Source organism: Nipponia nippon, unplaced genomic scaffold (genome assembly GCF_047370975.1).
Source record: "Nipponia nippon isolate SJK-2023a ecotype South Korea unplaced genomic scaffold, ASM4737097v1 scaffold_7, whole genome shotgun sequence".
Lineage (NCBI taxonomy): Eukaryota > Metazoa > Chordata > Aves > Pelecaniformes > Threskiornithidae > Nipponia > Nipponia nippon.
The window spans coordinates 52,834,856-52,855,828 of NW_028262391.1; the positions used below are offsets into that span (position 1 = coordinate 52,834,856).

The following is a 20,973-nucleotide window of genomic DNA, read 5'->3' on the forward strand; positions in this document are numbered from 1 at the left end:
GGCTGCCTCGATAAACCCTTCACCGGAGGATTCCCTTCTGCGGAGCCCCCGGACGCAGTGGTGCTATGCTGGGACGCTCGTGGGACGGCGCGGGGTCCTCGGTGCCTTCCCCGGAGCAGCCGTCGCTCCCAGGGCTCACGCCACTGCGGGACCCGGGCCTGGCCACGGGCCACCGTCCGCCCCTCGCCTCCTTGCCCGTACCTCGCAGCTCCGTGTGCGCGGTCCCTTTAAACCGGCGCCATCTTTACTACGGGCGCGGTGAAGCTGCCACCAGGCGCTTCCGGTGCCGCCGCTCTCATTGGCCACTTCCCGCGGCGCTGCCCATTGGCCGCCGCTGTCGCACTTCCGGCGTGCTCCGCCCCTCCGCTTCCTTTTCCGGTCGGCCATTTGCCGTGGCGGGAGGTGAGTCGGGGCGCTGCCGCGGGCGGGGGGGGCTCCATCCGCCGCCATCCGCCTACCGGGGGCTGTGCCCCGGGCCGGGCTGCGCCCCGGGGCCGCTCGGAGCCCTGCGCGGGGGCTGCGCGGAGGGCTGGGCCCGGACGGGGCGCTGACAGGGCCCCGGCCCGGGCATAGGCCTGGGCCGGGCCGGGTCGCCGGGGGAAGGCCCCGCAGCCGCGCTGCCCCGGCGGCCGCCTTTAGCCATGCCCGTGTCCGCAGGCCCCAGCAGCCATGGCGCCCAGCCGCAATGGCATGATCCTGAAGCCCCACTTCCACAAGGACTGGCAGCGGCGAGTAGCCACATGGTTCAACCAGCCCGCCCGCAAGATCCGCAGGTGAGTGCCGCGGCCCGGCCTGCTGCCGCCCGCTTTAGCTCCTGTAGCTGGGGGAAGTTGTCTCCCGTCTTGCGTCGGGCTGCTTAGGAAGCTGGGGTTCTGCGTCTTTGTTTTTAAGCTGTTTTCCCGACCTCGTTGAGGGCTCTGGGATCGCAGCGGGGTGCCCCTTCGGTGGGGGGTCCGAGGCCAGGCTCAGGCTCCAGCACACGCTGTTCCAGCTGCAGTCAAGTGATGAGACATCTCCGGAATCGCTGTACCGCCTTGATGATTCCCTTGAACCCTTGTTTATCTGATGACTGCGGCTGTTCCGTAGAAGCAGGCATCTGCCTGTCTGAGCTGCTAGGCCAGCGGTTTTATTTCTGAGAGATCCCCGTCCGCCAGACGCTGCCCGGCAAGGGAGGTCAGCTGGCAGCGTAGGAGTGGCACGTCCTCTAGAAATGCGGTGTTCCTGATCGCTCTCCCCTTCGACGTTCCAGGAGGAAGGCCCGCCAGGCAAAGGCTCGCCGCATCGCTCCCCGTCCCGTGGCTGGGCCCATCCGGCCTATAGTAAGGTGCCCTACCATCAGATACCACAAAAAAGTTCGTGCTGGTAGAGGCTTCAGCCTAGAAGAGCTTAAAGTAAGTACGGAGCACTGATCCCACCGCTGTAAAACTAACTCTGAGCCTGAGCTCGGTTGTCCGTTGCACGTAGACAACCCCCAAGTGGCCGGCGGAGGCGTGGGTGTCTGCGGGTGCTGGCTGAGCCAGGGAGGCGTCTGGTGTTGCAGGCTCCATGGGAGCACAGAAAATACTGGTCTTGCCTTTTCGTTGTACCGGTGGGGTGGGGATGCAGGAGCGTACGTCAGAGGGAAAGGTTGCTTTGAAAAGTAAACGTCTGTTTGTCTGGTCAGACTGTCACTTAAACAAAATTCCATTAAAGCTGGATTCTCATAGTGCCTTAATTTGAGTCTCCTTAAGCATTTTTTGGGGAAAAAGAAAGATTAATAGCTTCTTCATTAAATTTTTCCTTTTTTTTTTTTTTTTGTGAGACACATTTCTGCTGATCCTAAAAATTTTAGCCAATGCGAACCCATTCGTGTTCAAACCGTGCTCAACTTATCCCTAACAGACGTAAGAGATGTGCCAGGAAAAGGATCTGTTCTGCCAAGCCTCGCCGAGTAGCTGTGGCTGTTTCTCAGGCAACAGCTACGAGTTGGTTTAGGAGCACCTAAAGCCTGTGGGAAGCATTCGGTTCCTTCGGGAAGCCAGCTCTGTGACCTTCCCAGGTGTGCTGAGCTGATGAGCTGCTAAAAGCTGGATCGGGGTGGTCTGCAGAACCCCCCCACCCGCGTATTTCCATACAGCGTGCAGGAATAGACGTCGGTGCTTGCTGGCAGCCAGCATCCCCAGCCGCCTCTTGTGCATTGTTTAGTATCTAATTAAAACATTTATAATAGTGGAATTAGTGTGTTGAAGCAGTAAAATTATTCTTCTGGATGCCAAATGCTTCATTACTTTATTTTTCTTTAATTTTTGGATAATGGCAGAATACAAAATGGTACGCAGATGTTTGTCTTTAAACAGAAAATGAGGTTATTTGTTGTTTAAGATGATTACAAAAAATACTTCTTTAATGGAGCCTCCAGTATTTGGTGAACCAGAGCCATCCGCGTGCTGACTTCATAAATTTCTGTCTCGTGTGTATCAGAGTTTAAATGCCCCCCTCGTAATTACTCGGGGGCTGACCGTTGCTCTGCTGAGGAGATCCATCTGCAAACATTACTGTAAAATCTGTGTAATGCTTTAAGCCTTAAAACACAGACACCAGGGCGCCCTTTGCCCGCGGCACAGTCGCTCCCCCTTGCCAGACCCTTGCGCTGCCGACGGGCCGTTCGGTCGGACGCTGAGCCTTTCTCCTGACTCCGTAGCTTGCGATGGCTGCGCTCAAAGCCTCATCCGGCTGAGGGCCGGAGCGGCTCCCGGCAGCAGCGCGGTGGCGTCGGGAGCCGTCGGATGCTGACGCTGTGCGCTCTCTCTTCAGCTCGCTGGCATTAACAAGAAGTTTGCCCGGACTATTGGAATCTCTGTGGATCCCAGGCGACGCAACAAGTCTACCGAGTCCCTGCAAGCCAACGTGCAGAGGCTGAAGGAGTACCGCTCCAAGCTTATCCTCTTCCCAAGGAAGCCAGCTATGCCGAAGAAGGGAGACAGCTCTGTAAGTACCTGGCCGCTAGAAATATTTCACGGCATCTGCATCTGACAGCGTTTTCAGAGGTTTGGTTGTCCGTCCGTCCCGGTGCCGTGGTGTGCAGTCAGGCAGTGCTCTTCAACGCTTTCCGTAACATAAAGCCCCCAGGAGGGAGCAGCCCTTCTCTCGGGGGCAGCGTGCGGCCCGTGCACGTCTGTAGGGGTGACCGAGCCCAGCGCGAGGCCGGGCCTGGTAGAGTCGGCTTCCGCGGGGATCTCCTGGGCTACAGGAATGCTTTGGGCAGACTTTGGGCCTAGGGACTGCCGTGCTGCTGAAGGGGTGCCGATCTGGGGCTGGACTCCTCGCGAGGCCTCTGCCGGAGCTTTGATCATTGCCCAACCGGCTGAATTTTAGTTTACGAAGCTAAATGGTCAGAATGGCTGAAAAGTCTGCCTGGGGTTCTGTTCTGCTGTGGTGGCAGCCATGGGGAAAGGGGGAGGAAGGCGAGGACGTACTTCTCAGCGGAGTGGTTCAGTGTAAGGCAGCGTCAAGAAGGTCGTTGCTGTTGACATACAAAAATGCTTTTCGTTAACATCTCACCGAGATCCAGAGCAGAGTTGGTTTTCCTTGTCTGTCCTTGGCTCTGCCTGGGGTAAATGCATGCTTCCCGTGGGGCAGTGCGAGTCATGAAAGGAGGTGGTGTGCTCAGGCTGTCCTCAGTCTTCTGGGGAGTCTGTGGAGCCCCCCGTACTCAGGCTGCCTTTCGGAACAGGGGAGGAAAGGGCTCGAGCTTCTGTAAGACGTACTTGCATCTGGAATACTGTTTCAAGTCGGTTTTTTACTTGAAATCAACTACCTAAAATGAAACTTAGTCACTTTCGTGCAATGCTGTACTCTTAAAGAAGCTGGAATTAGCCTTAGAAGAGTTGCTGAGGAATACGCTGGGTATCAGACTAAAAATGGCACAGAAGATGTCAACGATTTTCCAGCTGGCAGAACTCCCGAAAGGCCGCCGCTCCTCCAGCCAGGTCCGGGCTGACGGATCGCCAGGCGAAACGCGGGTTGTTGATGCGGCACGTCCGTGCCAAATACTCCTGTAGCTGCACGGCTGAAATGCTGAATTCGTTACCAGTCGCTGTTAAGTCTCCAGTCGGGGTTGTTAACAGCGTGTTTAAGTTAAACACCGGTTTTTTAAATAATGTTTTTTGTGCTCTTGTTATGCAGGCTGAGGAACTCAAGATGGCGACTCAGCTGACTGGACCGGTTATGCCGATCAAGAACGTAAGTGTAACGTAATCACGTTCTGTGTGACGTAATTGAGACTTAAACTTCACGGAGAGGATTCTCCTCTTGCTGTCCTACAGTTAAGGGTTGCTGTCTCCAGACTCTTCCTCTCCTGGATCAAAAAAAAAACCAGGAACAGGTCGAGCTTGTCCTTGTATTTCGCCAAGCTCTGTCCAGTTCCTGGGTGCCGCAGAGCGTGCTGCAAAGAGCAAATTACTTCGAGCTCTGCTACGCTTTTTATCAGCTGAGGAAGCCCTTAAATCACGAGCTGTGTTTCTGGGTCCGGAGGAGAGCTCCAGGCACCAGTGCCAGGGGTTCAGGGCAGGATGTGTTGGTTGGGAATGGTCGTACGTGCGTTCCGCTTCTGCCCGAAGCGGCGCGTGGGAGAAGCACGGCCACGCACGCTCTCCAGAGAAGGCTGCGGCGGAACCTGCGCGATAACCCCCCAAATGGCGCCGTTCCCACAAGGCCACGGGTTAAAGCGCCCGTGAAGCGTCTCCGGCGCGCGCTCGTGCTTGGCGCTGTGTCCTCCAGGCAGGCTCCGGGGTCGTTTGCCCGCTTTTACCTTCGAGGGAGCTCGTCCCCCTGTGAAATCTGGGGCGCTTTAGGGTTGGGGTGAGGGCAGGTTGCGTAGTCACCGTTTGTCTCGAAACCCTCGCCGCTTCTGAAAGGCGCTGGCGGTAGTGCGCCACAAACCTGACTCGGATTTCACGTTGCGCTTGGTGGGGTTTGTTTTTTTTCCCTGGTACGTTCTGGCCTTGCGCTGACGTGCGCCGGCGAACTGGGAACCGGCTGAAACGAGGAGCCTGGCGGAGCGATGATAAGGGCAGGGCCTGTAGATGGCATAAACGCTCTATTCTTAACAGCATCCTGCAGCTCGGGGTAAAAATGTAGCGAGATTAATTGCGTTAAGCCTTAAATGCGGTGTTCTCCGGGAGCCTGTGATGTGCAGCCTGACTGTCTGGCGCTCTCTCCCACTAGGTTTTCAAACGGGAGAAGGCCCGCGTTATCTCGGAAGACGAGAAGAACTTCAAGGCCTTCGCCAGCCTGCGCATGGCCCGGGCCAACGCCCGTCTCTTTGGGATTCGTGCGAAACGTGCCAAAGAAGCGGCAGAGCAGGATGTGGAGAAGAAGAAATGAACTGTTCTCCCTAGAACTGTCAATAAAAAAAAAAAAAAAAAAAAAATTACAGAAATACGAGTGTGCTGTCTTTTTAGGGCAAACGCGCAGGACGGAGCCGCCCCGCTCTGCCGCAGTGTGCGCGCTGGTGCAGATCGTGGGCCGCCGTGCGTGGAGGGATGCGGTTCGGGGGAGTCGCTCTTCAGGCGTGGGAAACCTCATTTGCTGGGATCAGAGGCTCCAAACTTCCCCGAAAACGAGTGAAACGAGCGCCTCGGCCCTGCGCCGCTCCCTTTCCTTTGCTTTGGCTCTGGGGCCGCAGCCGGGGCTCCCCCACCAGACCTTGGCCGCGTGAGGGGCTGCTGAAGCTGCCAGCTGGGGGGTTTTTTTGGGATCCCCCCTCCCTGCCAGGCTCCGTCTGCTTCCCACCCAGCTCTTTTCTATGCCAATTTTCAGATTTAATGATTTCCACACCTCTGCCTCTGGTTCTGTGCGAGGCAGAGCACGTTGGCTCTGCGGTAGAAGGCGGGGTGTTGCGGTGGGTGTCACCGGTGGGTGCTTGGTCTGCTTCGGCTGCCGCAGGGGCTCGCCTGCTGCTGTTCCTGTGCACCTTTAAGCCATCATTTATTTCCAGAAACACCTTGGTGGCCTCAAAGAGGAGCCCGGCCCTGCCCTGGAGCAGGCTCCGGGGGCTCGGGGGGGCTCCGGGGCTCTGCCTGCCCCGGGGCCGGGTGCGAGGGGTGATGGGGCAGCGTCGGCGGGGGCCGTCCCGCTCTGGGGAGCGCTCGAGCGAGCCCCTTTGCTGGCTCATCGGTTCTGGGGCCGTTCTGCAGCCTGGCTGCGCCGCAGATCGCCCGTGCCGGGGATAATTAAGTCGTTTGTATTCGTCAGCAGTTGGGTGATGGAAACTTGGGGGTCGGGTGCGATGGAGCGCTCCGGCGCAGGGGCTGCAGCCCCGGCACAGCGGGATAAACCCCAGGTTGCTCAAACACGGGGGCAAGAGCTGCCCGGCGTGGGGCTGCCCGTGCCGCCGCAGGCTGCTGGCTTGTCCTTCCCAAGCCTGCGGCCCGATCCTGCGACCGGATCCCGCGTCCCGCCGTGGGTCGGCTGCCTCCTGGGCCGTGCCACGGGGCTGCGGGAGGCGTGGGGAAGGAGGGTGGCCTATTTCTGCCACGCGGGCTGGGGATTAGCTCCCGAAGCCCGGGGCCCCGCAGTGCCCTCACGCTCCTTAGCCCTATCTGCATTTTAATCCCTCCGCATACGGGCTAATTACATCATCTTTCATAAAGCCGAGCTGACAGCGCTGTGGGGTGACGTGCGTGGGTGGGGGGTGCCGGGACAGCCCCCCGGCCGAGCGATGGGGCGCCCAGGGCTCCGCGTGCGTGGGGTGCGGGTCTGGGTGTTGCGGCACGTGGGGAGGGCACCCAGCAGCTTTGGGGCACCCTGTCTCTGTGCTGGGGTGTCACTGAGAGCGCGGGGGGCTGGGACCAGCATGGGCCTTGGGCACCCCGTGGGGAGGGCGAGGGGCCGTGGGGCACTGGGAGCGAGGGCTGGGCCACGGGGGGCTCGCCTGGAGCGGGAGCACCTGCCCTGGCACGGCCAGTGGTGCTGAGGGCCCCAGGGACCCCGCTCAGCCCCGGTGCCCGCCGGCGGGCTCTGCTCCGGTGCCGGCAGCGAGGCAGTTAACGGAGCTTGTCGTCTCCCTCTTAGGGCTCCGCTCCCGAACTGCAGCTTGAGTCAGTTGTGTGGAGGTGGCAGCGGCGGCAGCTCCGGCTGGCACACCGGCTCCGGCTGGCACAGCAGCTCCGGCGGGCACACCAGCTCCGGCTGGCACACCGACCCCAGACCTCAGCCCAGCCACGTGTGGAGCCCAGGCCGCCAGCACCCAGGTGAGGAGGGCGGCTGAGCAGGGTGGGAGCCGGTGCCCCCTCCGCCAGGGGATGCCAAGGGGTGCCCGCGATCCCGGTGAGGGGGACGATGCCCACCGGAGCTGTGGCACCAGAGCCATGTGCTGGGGAGGGCCCGGGCCCTGCATGACTTCGCCGGGAAACTTTGGCCGGGCGGCGGCAGCAGCTCCCGGCCGGGCTGGGCGCAGCGGGGTGCAGCAGGCGGGCGGGCAGGGGGCTGCTCTGCCCCTGCCCAAGCCCGAGCCGGGCAGCCCCCGGGGGCTGCAGCTGCAGGGACAAGCCCTGGACTGGGGCTGGTGCTGGCAGAGCCCCTCGGTGGCCCGGCACCGCAGCATCGCCCGGCTGAGTCTCACTGGCATCCAGGTGGAGGGGAGCCCCTGTCCCCAGCACAGGGCAAGTCCCCTCGTCGCCCCGGGGTGCCACCAGCCCTGCCCAGGGCAGCGGGACATGGCCGGCACTGCCAGCATCGCCCGGTGGCACGGACAAGGACCTGGCGTCCCTCGCTGGCGAGCCTTGCCCGGGCGGGGGGTGCGCTGCCAGCAGGGACGGGAGGGTGTTTCTGCTCCCCAGCAGCAGGAGGGGCACCCCGGGGTGGGGGCCCAGGGCTGCCCGCGCAGCCCCCGCTCCTGCACAGCCTCCCAGCCCCGCTCGGGTGCCCCTTCCCTGCGGGACGCATCCAGCCCCTGGGGTGGGGCTGGAGCAGAGCCGGGCATGGCCCCGCGGGGGGGCACAGCAGCGCCCGTGGGGCTGGCTGGCACTTGGGGGTACACGGGCAGCGTCACGAGGGGTGACCCAGCCCCAGCTCACCCCACTGTGCTTTGATGCCTTGCAGGGCCCCGCGGAGCCTCCGGGACTGGAACCGGCCACCTCACCTCGGAGGGGCGCCCCGGGGTCCCCTCCACCCACCGGAGCATCCCACCAACACCCACTGCCACCAGCGACCTGCCCGACCTCGCCCACCATCCCCACGCCTGGCACCGTGGGGTGACGCGCCCTGGGCATGACAGGCGCCTGCCCGGCTCCTTGACGGCAACGAAGGCAGCAGCCACCCTTGCCACCCCGCTCTCCCAACATGCCCTTCGCCCACGGGGCCGCTTGCCCCCCGTCGCGCCCGGCCGCCCACCGTGCCACGGCCACCATGGGCGAGGCGCCCGAGCCGTCCCCCCAGGCCTCGCTGGCCGTCCTCTCCAAGGTGGAACTGCGGGTGAGCTGTAAGCACCTCCTGGATCGTGACACGCTCAACAAGTCGGACCCCTGCGTCCTGCTGCTGATGCAGTCCCAGGGCCAGTGGATGGAGGTAGGAGGGTGGGGGGCACCGCCGGCACCCACCGCAGCGGGGCAGGGCTGGGGCAGGCTGTCATCGGGGACGCAGTGGGGCTGGGTACGGGGTGCTGGGTGCAGGGTTTGCATCTCTGGGATGGGGACAGAAGCAGAGACAGCCCCAGGGTGGCTGCGATGCCCACGGGGCCGGAGTCAGGGCAGGAGCTGCTATGTAGGGTGCAAAGTGGGGTGCAAGGTGCAGGAGATGGTGGAGAGCAGGATGCAGGGTGCAGAGCAGGGTGCAAGGTGCAGGTGATGGTGCAGAGTGGGGAGCAGGGTGCAAGGTGCAGGAGATGGTGCAGAGCAGGGTGCAGGGTGCAGAGTGGGGTGCAGGGTGCGGTGCGGGGTGCAGAGCAGGGTGCAAGGTGCAGGAGATGGTGCAGAGCAGGGTGCAGGGTGCAGAGCAGGGTGCAAGGTGCAGGAGATGGTGCACAGTGGGGTGCGGGGTGCAGGGTGCAGAGCAGGGTGCAAGGTGCAGAAGATGGTGCAGAGCAGGGTACAGGGTGCACACAGAGGATGCTGGATGCAAGGTGCAGAGCTCACAGTGCAGGGTGCCGGGTGCAAGGTGCAGGGTGAAGAGCAGGGTGCAGGGAGCAAGGTGCAAGGCACAGAGCAGGAGGCTCATGGGGCAGGGCAGGGCGCTGTGGGACTCTCAGCAGCGTGTGGGGACAGTGCAGAGGCCTTGGTCGGAGCGAGTCCCGCGGGGCTCCAGCAGGGCCGGGAGCAGGGTGCCAACCGTGCGTGGCTCCAGCACGGCTCCGCTGCCCCGGGCCAGGGCCAAGGGACGTCTTGGCCACCCCTGGGGTGGGTCAGGGCTCACGGGCTGCTCTCATGCTGCTTGGGGCAGGCAGGGGGGTAGCTCGGAGGGGGGTCGGGGCCAGCACCGCGGCCGTGTGCCCCTCACTGTGTGCCCCGTGGGGCCCTGGTGCCCACTGGGGCTGGGGCTGGCACCGGCACTGCGGCTGGCGCTGCCACCGGGGCTGGCACTGGGGCTGGCACAGCTCCTTCCCATCACTTCCCCATGGCTTAGCTCTGGGCTGGCGCCGGCAGCTCCGCTCTCGCTAATCACCGCTGCTCAGCCGGCAGATTTAGCGCTAAATCCCTCTGTGTGCAATCGATTCTGCTCGCCGGAGCCAGAGCCGGAGCCGGAGCGGGCAGCGAGGGGCCCCGTGCCAGCTGCGGGCTGCGGCTCCCCAGGCTGTGCTGTGCCGAGCCAGTTATACCTGACTGTGCCACGGTGTGCCGTGCCACGCTCTGTGTGCCGTGCTGTGCCGAGCCAGTTGTACCCGACTGTGCCACGGTGTGCCGTGCCACGCTCTGTGTGCCATGCTGTGCTGTGCAAGGGCCAGATCCAAGAGGGGCCACCTTTCGGAGGGACTCTGAGCTGTCCCCTCCCTATCCCTGCCAGCACGCGTCCCCCAGTCCCCCAGCCCAGCCAGGATGGGGGCTGGAGCTGGCTCAGCCACTGCCCGCTGGGTCTGAGACATGGACTGGGACACACTGGCGGGGCTGGCACCAGAGGGGCCAAGATGGCTGGGACCTGGAGCCCTGTGGCGGGGCCGTGGGGCCAGCGGTGCCCACGCAGGAGGCACGGAGCTGCACGGGGTGGCCCTGCCGGCACCAAGCAGTGCGGGCTCAGCAGCTGCTGCCGGACCAGGCAGGCAGCGGGCAGGGGACAGCAGGCTGGCAGGGTGCCCTGGCCAGGATGCGTCCCGTTGAGTCAACGCTGGCAGGGACAGGGTGCGGGGGAGGCTCCTGGAAGCCGCTCAGCGCCCGCTGCCAGCGCGGCCAGGAGGCACTGGGCACCCACCCGCCTGCCAGGGCCACGGTGGCCAGTGGCCCCCACCTTTGGCTGGCCCAGGTTGGGAGTGCAGGGGCTCATCCTGGGCACCAGCCCTTTGCTCCTGCTTGAGCAGAGCTGCGGCAAACTGTCATCCAGAGCATCCCCTCGAACTGACCGTGGGCTTTGCCCCAAGCCCCGGAGGGAGCAGTGCCCCCGGACCGGGGGCTGGCAGGGCTGGTGCCCTCGGCGGCACACCTCCCTGCCCGAGCCGGCGACGGGGCTGCCTCCAAATGCCGCTCGCCTGGGAACCGGCGCGGGCTGGTAAATGCTTGTGAGGGGCTGGTCCTTCCCGGCAGCTGCCCAGCATCCCGCATCCCCAAATCCCCGTGCCCCCGGGTTCCTGCATCCCCGTGCCCAGCTCCGGGCGAGCTCCGGCATCCCAAGGCCCTGGGCAGCTCCGCTGGCCCTGGCCCCGGGCTGGGCTCTGGCCCCGCTGCCCCCCCAGCTGAGCTCCTGCCGTGCAGGTGGACCGCAGCGAGGTCATCAAGAGCAACCTCAACCCCGTCTTCGCCAAGATCTTCACGGTGGATTACTACTTCGAGGAGGTCCAGAAGCTGCGGTTCGAGGTGTACGACAGCCACGGGCACGCCGGCGTGGGCACGCACGACGATGACTTCCTGGGGGGCATGGAGTGCACCGTGGGGCAGGTGAGCCCGCGCCCCTCGCCCCGGGGACGCCCGCCGGCGGCGTCCGCTCCCCAACCCCCCCGGCTTTTGCAGATCGTGGCGCAGAAGCGGGTGACGAAGCCGCTGTTCCTCAAGTATGGGAAGTTCGCGGGCAAGTCCACCATCACGGTGAGCGGCGGAACCCGCACCGGGGGTGGCACCGGGCCGGGGTGTGCAGGTGGCACCGAGCTGGGACCCTGGGGTGGCAGCAAGCTGGGGTATATGGGTGGTACTGGACTGGGGTGCTGGGATGGCATCAAGCTGGGACATGCGGGTGGCACTGAGCTGGGGGGCCATTGAGCTGGGGCACATGGGGGGTCCCCAATGACCCTCCTTCTGTCACCCAGCCCCGCAGCCCCCCAGGCTCTTGGGCGTGGGGGGGGCCTCAGATGTCCCCACTGACGTCTGCTGGCCACCCTGGGGGGTCCCCACTGTGCCGGGGGAGGCACATGGCACCCTGTCCCCTCCCGGGGCACTGTCCTGCCCACACAGGCAGGGAGGGCAGGGGGACAAAGCCCTGTCGGCCGCTGAGCACCCTGCGACCGCCTCTCCTCGCAGGTCATCTCAGAGGAGATCTCGGGGAACAACGGCTACGTGGAGCTCGCCTTCCGGGCCAAGAAGCTGGATGACAAGGTGAGCCGGGTCCCACGGGCAGGGCAGGCAGGGCGGGCAGGGTGGGCAGGGCAGGCAGGGCGGACAGTGCTCTGCCCCATCCTTCCTCCTCCAGGACCTCTTCAGCAAGTCAGATCCCTTCCTGGAGATCTACCGCATCGATGACGACCGCAGCGAGCAGCTGGTGTACCGCACCGAGGTGAGGCCCCGGGCGGGATCCGTCTGTCGGCTGGCCCGCGGCCGCCCCAGCGGCTGCCCGGCCCCACTGAGCCCCTCGCCCCGCAGGTGGTGAAGAACAACCTGAGCCCCATCTGGGAGCCCTTCAAGGTCTCCCTCAACTCGCTCTGCAGCTGCGAGGAGAAGAGGAAGCTGAGGGTGAGGAAGGGCTATGGGGATCCCCACCCCTGCCCCGGGGGCACATGTCCCCCAGCTTCCCCATGGCCCTGCATGGGCGAAGTGCCGGGGACCCCAAGCCGCCGGGGACGGTGCCGGGGCTGGGTGCGGTTTGCCAGGGCTGAGCCGTGTCCCACCGCAGGGTGTGGTGTGGGACTACGACTCGCGGGGCAAACACGACTTCATCGGGGAGTTCTTCACCACCTTCGAGGAGATGCAGAAGGCGATGGGGGAGAACAAGGTGGGCGCAGGGACACGGGGACAAGGGGATGGCCTTTGGGGTCACCCTCCGTGCTGCCAGCAGATCCCGTTCCAGGAGGCACCTCCCAACTCCTCCTCTGGTTTTGGGGTTGTTCTCCCCTCGCCGCCCCCTCTTTGGGGAAGGGATGGTGGGTCTGGGTTCCTCTGGGGAAATCGGCCCTGGCTGGGCTGGCTGGAGCCCCTGGGCTGGCCGGGAGCGGGGAATGGTGGCTGAGGGGTTATGGGGCTGTGGGGCTGGAGCGTTATGGGGCTGCAGGGCTGCAGGGAGGCAGGGTTACGGGGCTGCAGGGTTATGGGGCTGCAGGGCTACGGGGTTGTGGGTTTGCGGTGTTGCAGAGCCATGGGGCCGGGGGGCTGCGGGGTCATGGTGGGGGGTTGCCGCGCTCGGGGCCGTGTCCCCGGGGCTGGGGGGCCGCAGGCAGCGCGGGTGCCGCGTGCTGCAGGTGCAGTGGGACTGCATGAACCCCAAGTACAAAATCAAGAAGCGCAACTACAAGAACTCGGGGGTCGTGGTGCTGCTGGACCTGAAGGTGAGCACCCGCGTGCTGAGCCGTGCCGTGCTGTGCCGTGCCGTGCCATGCTGAGCTGCGCCCAGCTGCTGTGGGGCGGCGTGGGGCAGGACCGGCTGACGCAGATCCCTCTGGAAGATCCACAGGGTCTACTCCTTCCTGGACTACATCATGGGCGGCTGCCAGATCCACTTCACGGTGAGCATTGTCCCCCACCAAAGCACCGGGGGCCGGGCAGGGGCTCCGGCGTTTGGCCACGCACCCATCGCCAGGGCAGGGGGCCATGAGCCATGGCTGTGCCCATGGTGCCGGCGAGTGGGGCCGGCAGAGCCACTCGACCCCAGCGGGGACATGCCGGTGGCCCCGCTCGCCCCGGGGGACCCTGATTGCCAACCCCTCATGCCAGGTGGCCATCGACTTCACGGCCTCCAACGGGGACCCCCGAAACAGCTGCTCCCTGCACTACATCAACCCCTACCAGCCCAACGAGTACCTCAAGGCGCTGGTCGCGGTGGGTGAGATCTGCCAGGACTACGACAGGTCGGTTGCGTCAGCGGGTCCCCCAGAGCCAGGCCACCCCGGTGATGGCCACCCCGGTGCTGGCACTGCCGGGGCTGGGGCTCCTCATGCCTCTTCCCTTGCAGCGATAAGAAATTCTCAGCTCTGGGCTTTGGTGCAAGGATCCCCCCCAAGTATGAGGTAAGGGGGTGGTCGGGGTGCCGTGGCCCCGTGGGACCCCAGGGATGTGCTCGTCCCTCCGGGCACCCTTGGCCATGGCTCCTGTGGGGCTCGGCAGGTGCCGGGGGCCGTGGCGGGTGGTGGGCACCGGCTGCCCCCTCCCCTATCGCCCTCCAGGTCTCCCACGATTTTGCCATCAACTTCAACCCTGACAACGATGAGTGCGAGGGTGAGTCCAGCTCCGGCGGGGCTGGGGAGGCCGGTCCCATGGCCCCCCCCGTGCCAGAGCCCGGTGCTGCCCCCCTCACCCCTCACATCCCCCCGCAGGCATCCAGGGCGTCGTGGAGTCCTACCAGAGCTGCCTTCCCAAAATCCAGCTCTATGGCCCCACCAACGTGGCCCCCATCATCTCCAAGGTGGCTCGCGTGGCAGCCGACGAGGAGCGGACGAAGGAGGCTTCGGTACGTACCCACTGCCCCCGGCTGGGCTGAGACCCAGCACACTCATGTCACTTGTGGCTGCTCCCACGTCGGAGCCGAGCCCTTGTCCGGCTCCCCTGTATGGGGCGGGCAGCGGGGCCGGGCAGCCCCCCAGAGCATCCCTCCCCCCCAGCAATACTTCATCCTGCTGATCCTGACGGACGGGGTGGTGACGGACATGGCGGACACGCGGGAGGCCATCGTCCGCGCCTCCTACCTGCCCATGTCCATCATCATCGTGGGGGTGGGCAACGCCGACTTCACCGACATGCAGATCCTGGATGGGGACGACGGCATCCTGCGCTCCCCCAAGGGCGAGCCCGTCCTCCGCGACATCGTCCAGTTCGTCCCCTTCCGGGAGTTCAAGAACGTGAGTGGGGCGTTGGTGGTCCCCTTGTCCCCTCCTCTCCCCTCCTGTCCCCTCCTGTCCCCACGGCAGGACCGAGCATTGCGGCACGGCATGCTGGTGCCCCGCAGGTGCTGCCCTGCACGCTGGGGCGGGTGGGTGCCACGGTGCCACCGGCTCACCCGTCCCCCCGGTGTCCCCCGGTGTCCCCTGTCCTGCAGGCGTCGCCGACGGCCCTGGCAAAGTGCGTGCTGGCGGAGGTGCCCAAGCAGGTGGTGGAGTACTACAGCTACAAGGCCTTCCCGCCCCGCTGCCCCCAGCCCGAGACCCCCGACTCCAGCCTCAGCTCACCGCAGTGAGAGCCCCCCTGCTCCCCCCCAGCACGGCGTGGGGACGGACGGTGTCCCCCCCGGTCCCAGCCCTGCCGCGGACCCCTCCTTGCCTGGCAGGGGGGGCACCGGGAGCCGGCGGCGTGCCCCTGCTGGCACCTGGCCAGGGACACGGGGACGGTCCTGGTGCCCCGGTGCAGGACACCCCCCCCGTGCTGCCCGGGGGGCCGTGGGTCCCCAGGGGGCATCGCCCGGTCCCGGTGGTCCATGCCCTGTGGCCCATTCCCACTCCATCCCCGCTGTCCCCGCTTGTCTGTCGCTGTGACATCGTTTGGAGACTGCATGACGAATCCCACCCCAGTGTGTGGGGGCCCCCCAATAAAGCAACCAGCCCTGTGCCCGTGCCGTCTGCTCTCTAGGTGCCGATACCAAACCTCCCTGGTGGGTGCTCAGAGGGACAGGGAGCTCCCAGGGTGCTGCCCGTCCCCCCCTCACGCCCTTCACCGCGCCACCCAGCCCCGGCCGGCGGCAAGAGCCGAACGCAGCCCCCAGCCCTGGCTGCCTGCATGGGCACTGCTGCTGGCTGCCCCTATATTTAGGGGGAACTCGTGACTGGCAGCGTGCAGGGGAGCGCCAGAGCTTTAGAGCTGCGGTGCTTTTGAGCAGCCGCCGCTTTCAAGTTGTGCCGGAGCGGCCGCCCGTCCCGCTGTGCTGCTGCTGGCTGCCACGGCCCCGAAATCCAGGCCACGGGAGCGGGAGCGGAGGCAGCGCCGGCGCCTTCCCCTGCCCCTGCCCGGCACATTGCTGCTGCCGTGTGCCATGTGCCATGTGCCGCGTGCCACGTGCCATGTGCCACGTGCCGTGTGCCATGCACTATATCATGTGTGCCATGTGCCACCTGCCGTGTGCCGCGTGCTATGTGCCATGTACCGTGTGCCGTGTGCCACGTGCCACGTGCTATCTGCTGTACCATGTGCTGTGGGTCACATGCCACGCACTGCATGCCACATGCTGTGCCGTGTGCTGCGTGCCGTGCGCTGTGCCGTGTGCCGTGTGTCGGGCACCGTGTGCCATGTTCCGTGTGCTGTGTGCCACATGCCATGCGCTGTGTGCCACGCACCGTGTGCCGTGTGCCACGTGCCGTGTGCCGCCTGCTGCGTGGTTCATGGTACGCGCTCCGTGTTGCGCCGTGTGCCGTGTACCCTGTGCTGCGTGCCATGTGCTGTGTGCCATGCGTATTGCCATGTGCCGTGTGCCGTGTGCCGTGTACTGTGCACGCGTGCTGTGCTGCGCCGCTGCCATGTGCAGCACACCAAGTGCTGCGCGCCGTTGGCTCTGCCAAAAGCCGGCTGCGTTCGCTGTGTGCCAGCTGCCTCCTGCCACGTGCTGTGTGACACTGTGCCACATGCCGTGTGTCATCCGCCCTGTCCCGCGTGCCGTGTGACGCCGTGCCCTGTGTCATGCGCTGTGTGTCACTGTCCCGGTGCCGGCAGATGCTCCTGGAGAGGTGACGTCCACCAGGGTGGGGTGTGACGCAAGGCCACCGCAGGGACTGAAACCAGGGCCTGGGGCAGCCGTCATGGGCAGGGGCCACCCAAGCGCCTGCGACGCGGGTGCCACTGGCTCTGGGGCCGGGGCTGTGGGTCACCCCGGGTGCCAGCCTGCCCCGGTCCACGCAGCTGTGCTGGCTGGGAGCCGCTCACCCGTCCACCGGCACGGCCGTGCTGCACTGCCATGCCCCTCCGGCACTGCCCACTGCCGGCACTCCTGCACGCAGGCAGAGCGCGCTGCCCGCACCGCCCCGATCAACCCGCATATTTATAGCTCCTGATTCATCCCCCTATAAAGCAGGAATAATAGACGTCGCCATAGAAACCCGGCGCCTGACGAGCCGGCAGCGGCAGCCGGCCCTCAGTGCGGGCAGGGGTCTGCCCTGGCACCCCGATCCGCGGGGCCGGCTGGGTGCCCCGCCGGCGGGTGCAGGGGGACCCCATGGGGCTGGGGGTGCCTGGCATCACCCAGCTGGGCTGCACCCACCAGTGGTGCAGCTGGGCTGGGGAGCAGCAGCAGGGCAGGCAGGGCAGGCAGGGTGCTGGTGCCACTGGGCCGCAGTGCCGGTGTCCCCAGGGAGGGTCTCACCACCTGCCCCCAGCTCAGCCAAGCCCTGCCAAGGCGTCCTGCTTGTGCCAGTGCTGAGCCCTCACACCCCCGGCCCTGGCACTGTGCCATGCTGACCCAGCAGTTACCGGTTAATTAAGCCAGGGGTTAATTATTGACAGTGCCTGTGCTTCCCAAGTGACTCACTCGAGCAATTCCTTGGGACAGGGACTGGGGGTGCTGCCTGCCTGGGGCACCCCGGGGTGCTGGGGTGGGTGGGCACAAGCCCCTGGGTGCAAACCCCCGAGGTGGGGAGATGGGCAGAGGGCATCCAGCCAGGCTGGGCAGGGCACTGCGGCCCCCAAAGTGCCACAGGGGGGCACTGGGGCAGAGTGGGGGGCACTGGGGGGGGTGCACTGGGGCGGGGGGCATTGGGGTGCAGGGGGCATCGGGGGGTGCACTGGGGCGGGGGGCATTGGGGTGCAAGGGTTATCGGGAGGGGGCACTGGGGTGGGGGGCATTGGGGTGCAGGCGGTATCAGGGGGTGCACTGGGGCACGGCGGGGGGCATTGGGGTGCAGGGGGCATTGGGGTGCAGGGGGCATCAGGGGGGCATTGGGGTGCAGAGAGTATCGGGGGGGGCACCGGGGCAGGGCGGGGGGCAGAGGGTACCTGGAGGGGGTTGCAGAGGATGCACTGGGGCTGGGCAGGGGGACCCTGGGCTCGGGGGGGTCCCTGGAAGGACACGTGGGGCCTGGCAGCCCCAGGTGCTGCTGAAGGAGCCGTCACCGTGCCACAGACTCCTCCGGCAAGCACCGGCACTATGCAGCCGTGCCGTGACCCGCCACGGGCTTGGCAGCGCGCCACGGCCCCCTGCGCTGCCCACCTGGCCATTGCCCCCCACCGCAGATAAGATCCCCGGGGATGGGTCTCCACCCCGATGCGGCTCCTGATAACGCCGGCTGTTTTCCGCCGCTGGCACTGCCAGCATGCCGCTTCCCGCCCCACACCCGTGGGAACACGCTGCCTGGCTGGGAACACCAATAAATATTTATTTCCATGGAAGGAGTTGGGCGGAAGGCGGGGGTCACGGCCATGTGCACCCACCCCAGGGTGAGGAAGGACATGAGGATGGCCGCAACGGGTGGCCGGAAAAGTCTCCCGTCCCCGGGGAGGGTGATGCAGGCAGTTCCCCCCCGCCGGCCCCCCGGCCCCGCCGCAGCCCCGGCCCCCGGGGCGATGCGTGGGGGTGTATAAGTTATGGGGGTGCTGGGGGGGTCGGCAGGCGGGGGGCCGGTCGCGTTGTGCAGTGGCAGGGCTGAGCGCTGCCAGTCCCCCCGGTCCCCCGGCCCCTCAGGCCATGGGCCAGCACACGGGCAGCTCCAAGCCGCCCATCTTCTCCTGGTAGAGGCGGTTGAAGAGGGCGTTTTGCAGGGGGGAGAAGTGGTCACGCCAGTCCCCCACCACGCCTGCGGGACGGAGGGGACGGGGCGGCAGGGAGGCTGCAGCTGGGGCCGGCGCCTGCCGTGTCCCCCCTGTGTCCCCTTACCCCGTCCCCCCTCACCTTTCCTCATGAAGCGTCCCTGGCTGTGGTCCATGATCTCGGGGGGGATGAGGGAGTAGTTGACCATGGTGTTGTCCCGCATGGTGGTGAAGCTGCAGTGCTGCTCCAGGGCTCCCAGCGTCTCCGGTCCCAGCGGGCAGCCCAGGAAGGTGCTGAGCCGCTGCGCTGTGCCACGCAGGTCCTGCGGCAGAGGCATGGTCAGCCCCGGGCAGCCAGCGGGGACGGGGACAGGGACACACCGGGGCTCACCTGGTGCAGCTCCTCGTAGGTGACGTAGAAGATGTCCAGGAGCTGCCGCTGGCTCAGCCAGCCCTTGACATGGTCGAACCAGGAGCCGTAGTGCACTGGGGGGGAGGCAGGGGGTGATGGGGGGTCCCGTGGCCGAGTTCCGGGACCCCAGGGACCCCCCAATCCTTACCCGTGCCCTCGAGGAACCGCGTGAGGAAGGTGTCAAAGGAGCCGGGGTCGGGCAGGAACTTGGCCAGGCGGTGGAAGTGGTAGAAGGAGACAGCGACGTCCTTGGGGTTCCTGGCCACGTAGATCACCTGGGGGGGCACGGCATCAGCCCCACGGCCGGGGGGATTCCGCTCCACCCCGCTCAGAAAGCCCCCGGCAATCACCCCGGCTGCGGGAAGCCCCATGGGCACGGGATGCCCCTGCGGGGACCCCCCCAGCCCGTCCCGGCCCCTCCTCACCTTGGCCTTGCTCTTCTGCAGGGCGGGGGCCAGGACGTGGGCAGGCAGGTGGGTGGTGATGAGCCGGCGGGCGGCCGTGTCCTGCAGCGCGTCCCTGAAGTAGATCTGCTCCAGCCAGGGCGCCCGCTCCCAGTTGGGGATGGTCTTGGCCGGCAGGAGGTCCCCGCGGCTGAACAGCAGCGTCAGGATCTCCTGCATCCAGGTGGTGCCTGGGGAGGCGGGCGTCAGGGCAGCGCCAGCCCCGTGCGGGGTACCGGGCGGCACGGCACGGCACGACGTGGTGTGGCATGGCACGGAATGGCACAGCAGGGCAGAGCACGGCATGACATGGCACTGCACAGCATGGCTTGGCACAGCATGCACGGCATGGCACGGCATGGCTCGGCACAGCAGGGCAGAGCACGGCATGGTGTGGCACGGCACAGCACTCTATGGCACGGCATGGCTCAGCACAGCGTGGCAGCGTACCCCATGGCACAGCATGGCTCAGCACAGCAGGACATGGCACAGCATGGATGGCACGGCATGGCATGGCTCGGCAGAGCATGGCATGGTGTGGCACGGCACAGCATGGCATGCCGTCGTATGGCACAGGATGGCGCAGACTGGCACAGCACGGCATTGAATGGCTCGGTATGGCACGGATCGGCATGGCACGGCTCGGCATGGCACGGCTCGGCACGGCACAAGGTGGCACAGGGCAGCAGCCGGGCTGGCAGTGCTGTGTGGGACCCCCGCCCCAGAGCCCCCACCAGTCACACCAGTCTGGGGCTGGGGACAGGATGGGGCTGGGCAGGGGGTGGGGGCAGCTGCCCCCCCCACAGGGCAGGGGTTTCGGGGGGCTGGGAGCCGATGGCTGGGACCAGGGGTCCCCTGCGCCGTGCCCGGAGGCATCAGTGGCCGCCGGGCTGCAGGGATGGGCTGGCCACGAGCCCAGCCGCCTCCCAGCCACGCAGGCAGCTCCCAGTCCTGCTGGCAAGCTGGGGTCTGCGCGGCAGAGCCTGCCCGTGCCCCCCACCTCCAGCCTGGGGGCCCCCAGCCCTGCCCCGCTGACCCCCCCCCCCCCCCCCCCCCCAGCCTGCGTCCCCTCCTTGTCCCCCAACCCTGCCGGGCCCCTCCTCGCCCCCCAGCCCCCCGCCCCACCGACCCTCACCCGATTTGGGGTAGGTGGCGATGACCACATCGGTGGGGTGGAAGGGGAAGGTAACGGCGAAGGCAAGGGACTCCTGGGTGTGGAGGTGGCCAGGCAGGGAGATGCCGGCGAAGGTCTCAGTCACCTCCATCCGCGCCATGGCCTGGGCACTGCGCGGGACACGCCTGCGATCGGTCTTAAATAGCTGCAAAAGAGGAAGCCGTCCCGACGGGCGGGAGGCCGGGCCCCCCCAGCACATTCCTGGCGGGGGGCCGGGGATCCAGGCACGCTGGGGCCATCGCCGGGAGAGCACTGCCTGCGGGGCCGCGGGACGGCCCCGGGGTGGGGACACCCCCGGGACAGGATGGGGGTCCCGCATGGCCAAACCCACCCCTACAGCCAGGAGAACCGGCAGCAGGCAGGGTTCTGGGGAGCCTCGCTCACCGCAGCAGCCCGTGGTGGTGCCGGGGGTGCCAGCCCCACGCCATGCCCCACAGCCAGGCTCCCCACAGCCGGCAGCATGCCAGAGAAAAGGATTCCCATCCTGGCACACCCTGGGACGAGGAGTGGGGCTAGCTGACTCAACGTGGCTCTGTGCCATTCCCAGCAGCCCCGCGGCGCCTCTTACCATACGCAACTCTGCGGCCACCGCCAGCCCCCATGCAGGATCCAGCCGGGGTGCCCCCACCGCGGGCACTGGGCCGCAGGACCGACGGGTGCCTCAGTTTCCCCCTACACGATGCTGCAGCAGGACCGCAGGGCAGAAGTGGGGCACCATCGGCAGCCCCACGCTGGGGCCGC

At 66.3% G+C, this 20,973-nt stretch overlaps 3 protein-coding genes and 1 non-coding gene across 4 annotated transcripts; 3 read left to right on the forward strand and 1 right to left on the reverse strand.

Moving 5' to 3' along the window:
- Nucleotides 1-254: 254 nt before the first annotated feature.
- Nucleotides 255-5,404, forward strand: RPL13 (ribosomal protein L13). The gene is made up of 6 exons (XM_087738906.1): nucleotides 255-402; nucleotides 658-773; nucleotides 1,250-1,391; nucleotides 2,794-2,967; nucleotides 4,165-4,221; nucleotides 5,206-5,404. Exons 2-6 carry the CDS (start codon nucleotides 670-672, stop codon nucleotides 5,362-5,364), a joined length of 636 nt encoding a protein of 211 aa, XP_087595032.1. The 5' UTR covers nucleotides 255-402; nucleotides 658-669; the 3' UTR covers nucleotides 5,365-5,404.
- Nucleotides 1,003-1,084, forward strand: LOC148051080 (small nucleolar RNA MBII-202). Its single transcript, XR_015700826.1, has one exon. It is a non-coding gene; the product is annotated as a small nucleolar RNA MBII-202 (small nucleolar RNA).
- Nucleotides 5,405-5,705: 301 nt separating the features above from the next.
- On the forward strand, nucleotides 5,706-15,083 carry CPNE7 (copine 7). Its single transcript, XM_087738891.1, has 17 exons — nucleotides 5,706-5,881; nucleotides 7,054-7,232; nucleotides 8,083-8,547; nucleotides 10,878-11,060; nucleotides 11,133-11,207; nucleotides 11,637-11,711; nucleotides 11,806-11,889; nucleotides 11,976-12,065; nucleotides 12,226-12,324; nucleotides 12,788-12,874; nucleotides 12,992-13,051; nucleotides 13,260-13,393; nucleotides 13,498-13,552; nucleotides 13,709-13,760; nucleotides 13,859-13,992; nucleotides 14,144-14,380; nucleotides 14,578-15,083. The coding sequence occupies exons 3-17, from the start codon at nucleotides 8,323-8,325 to the stop codon at nucleotides 14,713-14,715; spliced, it is 1,728 nt and encodes a 575-aa protein (XP_087595017.1). The 5' UTR covers nucleotides 5,706-5,881; nucleotides 7,054-7,232; nucleotides 8,083-8,322; the 3' UTR covers nucleotides 14,716-15,083.
- A 2,728-nt stretch (nucleotides 15,084-17,811) lies between these two features.
- LOC104023632 (sulfotransferase 2B1-like) lies at nucleotides 17,812-20,358 on the reverse strand. The gene is made up of 6 exons (XM_009477478.2): nucleotides 20,194-20,358; nucleotides 19,041-19,249; nucleotides 18,764-18,890; nucleotides 18,595-18,689; nucleotides 18,346-18,526; nucleotides 17,812-18,250 (listed from the first exon to the last, which is right to left on the reverse strand). The coding sequence occupies exons 1-6, from the start codon at nucleotides 20,330-20,332 to the stop codon at nucleotides 18,135-18,137; spliced, it is 867 nt and encodes a 288-aa protein (XP_009475753.2). The 5' UTR covers nucleotides 20,333-20,358; the 3' UTR covers nucleotides 17,812-18,134.
- Between the last annotated feature and the right edge of the window lie 615 nt (nucleotides 20,359-20,973).

Bases quoted from the DNA above. Each gene is read 5' to 3' on its own strand.
- CPNE7 (XM_087738891.1), top strand. From the start codon at position 8,323: ATGCCCTTCGCCCACGGGGCCGCTTGCCCCCCGTCGCGCCCGGCCGCC. The intron at 11,061-11,132 runs GTGAGCCCGCGC...CGGCTTTTGCAG, and splicing joins TGGAGTGCACCGTGGGGCAG to ATCGTGGCGCAGAAGCGGGT. The intron at 12,325-12,787 runs GTGGGCGCAGGG...CGCGTGCTGCAG, and splicing joins AGGCGATGGGGGAGAACAAG to GTGCAGTGGGACTGCATGAA.
- RPL13 (XM_087738906.1), top strand. From the start codon at position 670: ATGGCGCCCAGCCGCAATGGCATGATCCTGAAGCCCCACTTCCACAAG. The intron at 774-1,249 runs GTGAGTGCCGCG...TCGACGTTCCAG, and splicing joins CCCGCCCGCAAGATCCGCAG to GAGGAAGGCCCGCCAGGCAA. The intron at 4,222-5,205 runs GTAAGTGTAACG...CTCTCCCACTAG, and splicing joins CGGTTATGCCGATCAAGAAC to GTTTTCAAACGGGAGAAGGC.
- LOC104023632 (XM_009477478.2), bottom strand. From the start codon at position 20,332: ATGGCGCGGATGGAGGTGACTGAGACCTTCGCCGGCATCTCCCTGCCT. The intron at 19,250-20,193 runs GTGAGGGTCGGT...CCGCCTCCCCAG, and splicing joins CGCCACCTACCCCAAATCGG to GCACCACCTGGATGCAGGAG. The intron at 18,690-18,763 runs GTAAGGATTGGG...CCTCCCCCCCAG, and splicing joins GCGGTTCCTCGAGGGCACGG to TGCACTACGGCTCCTGGTTC.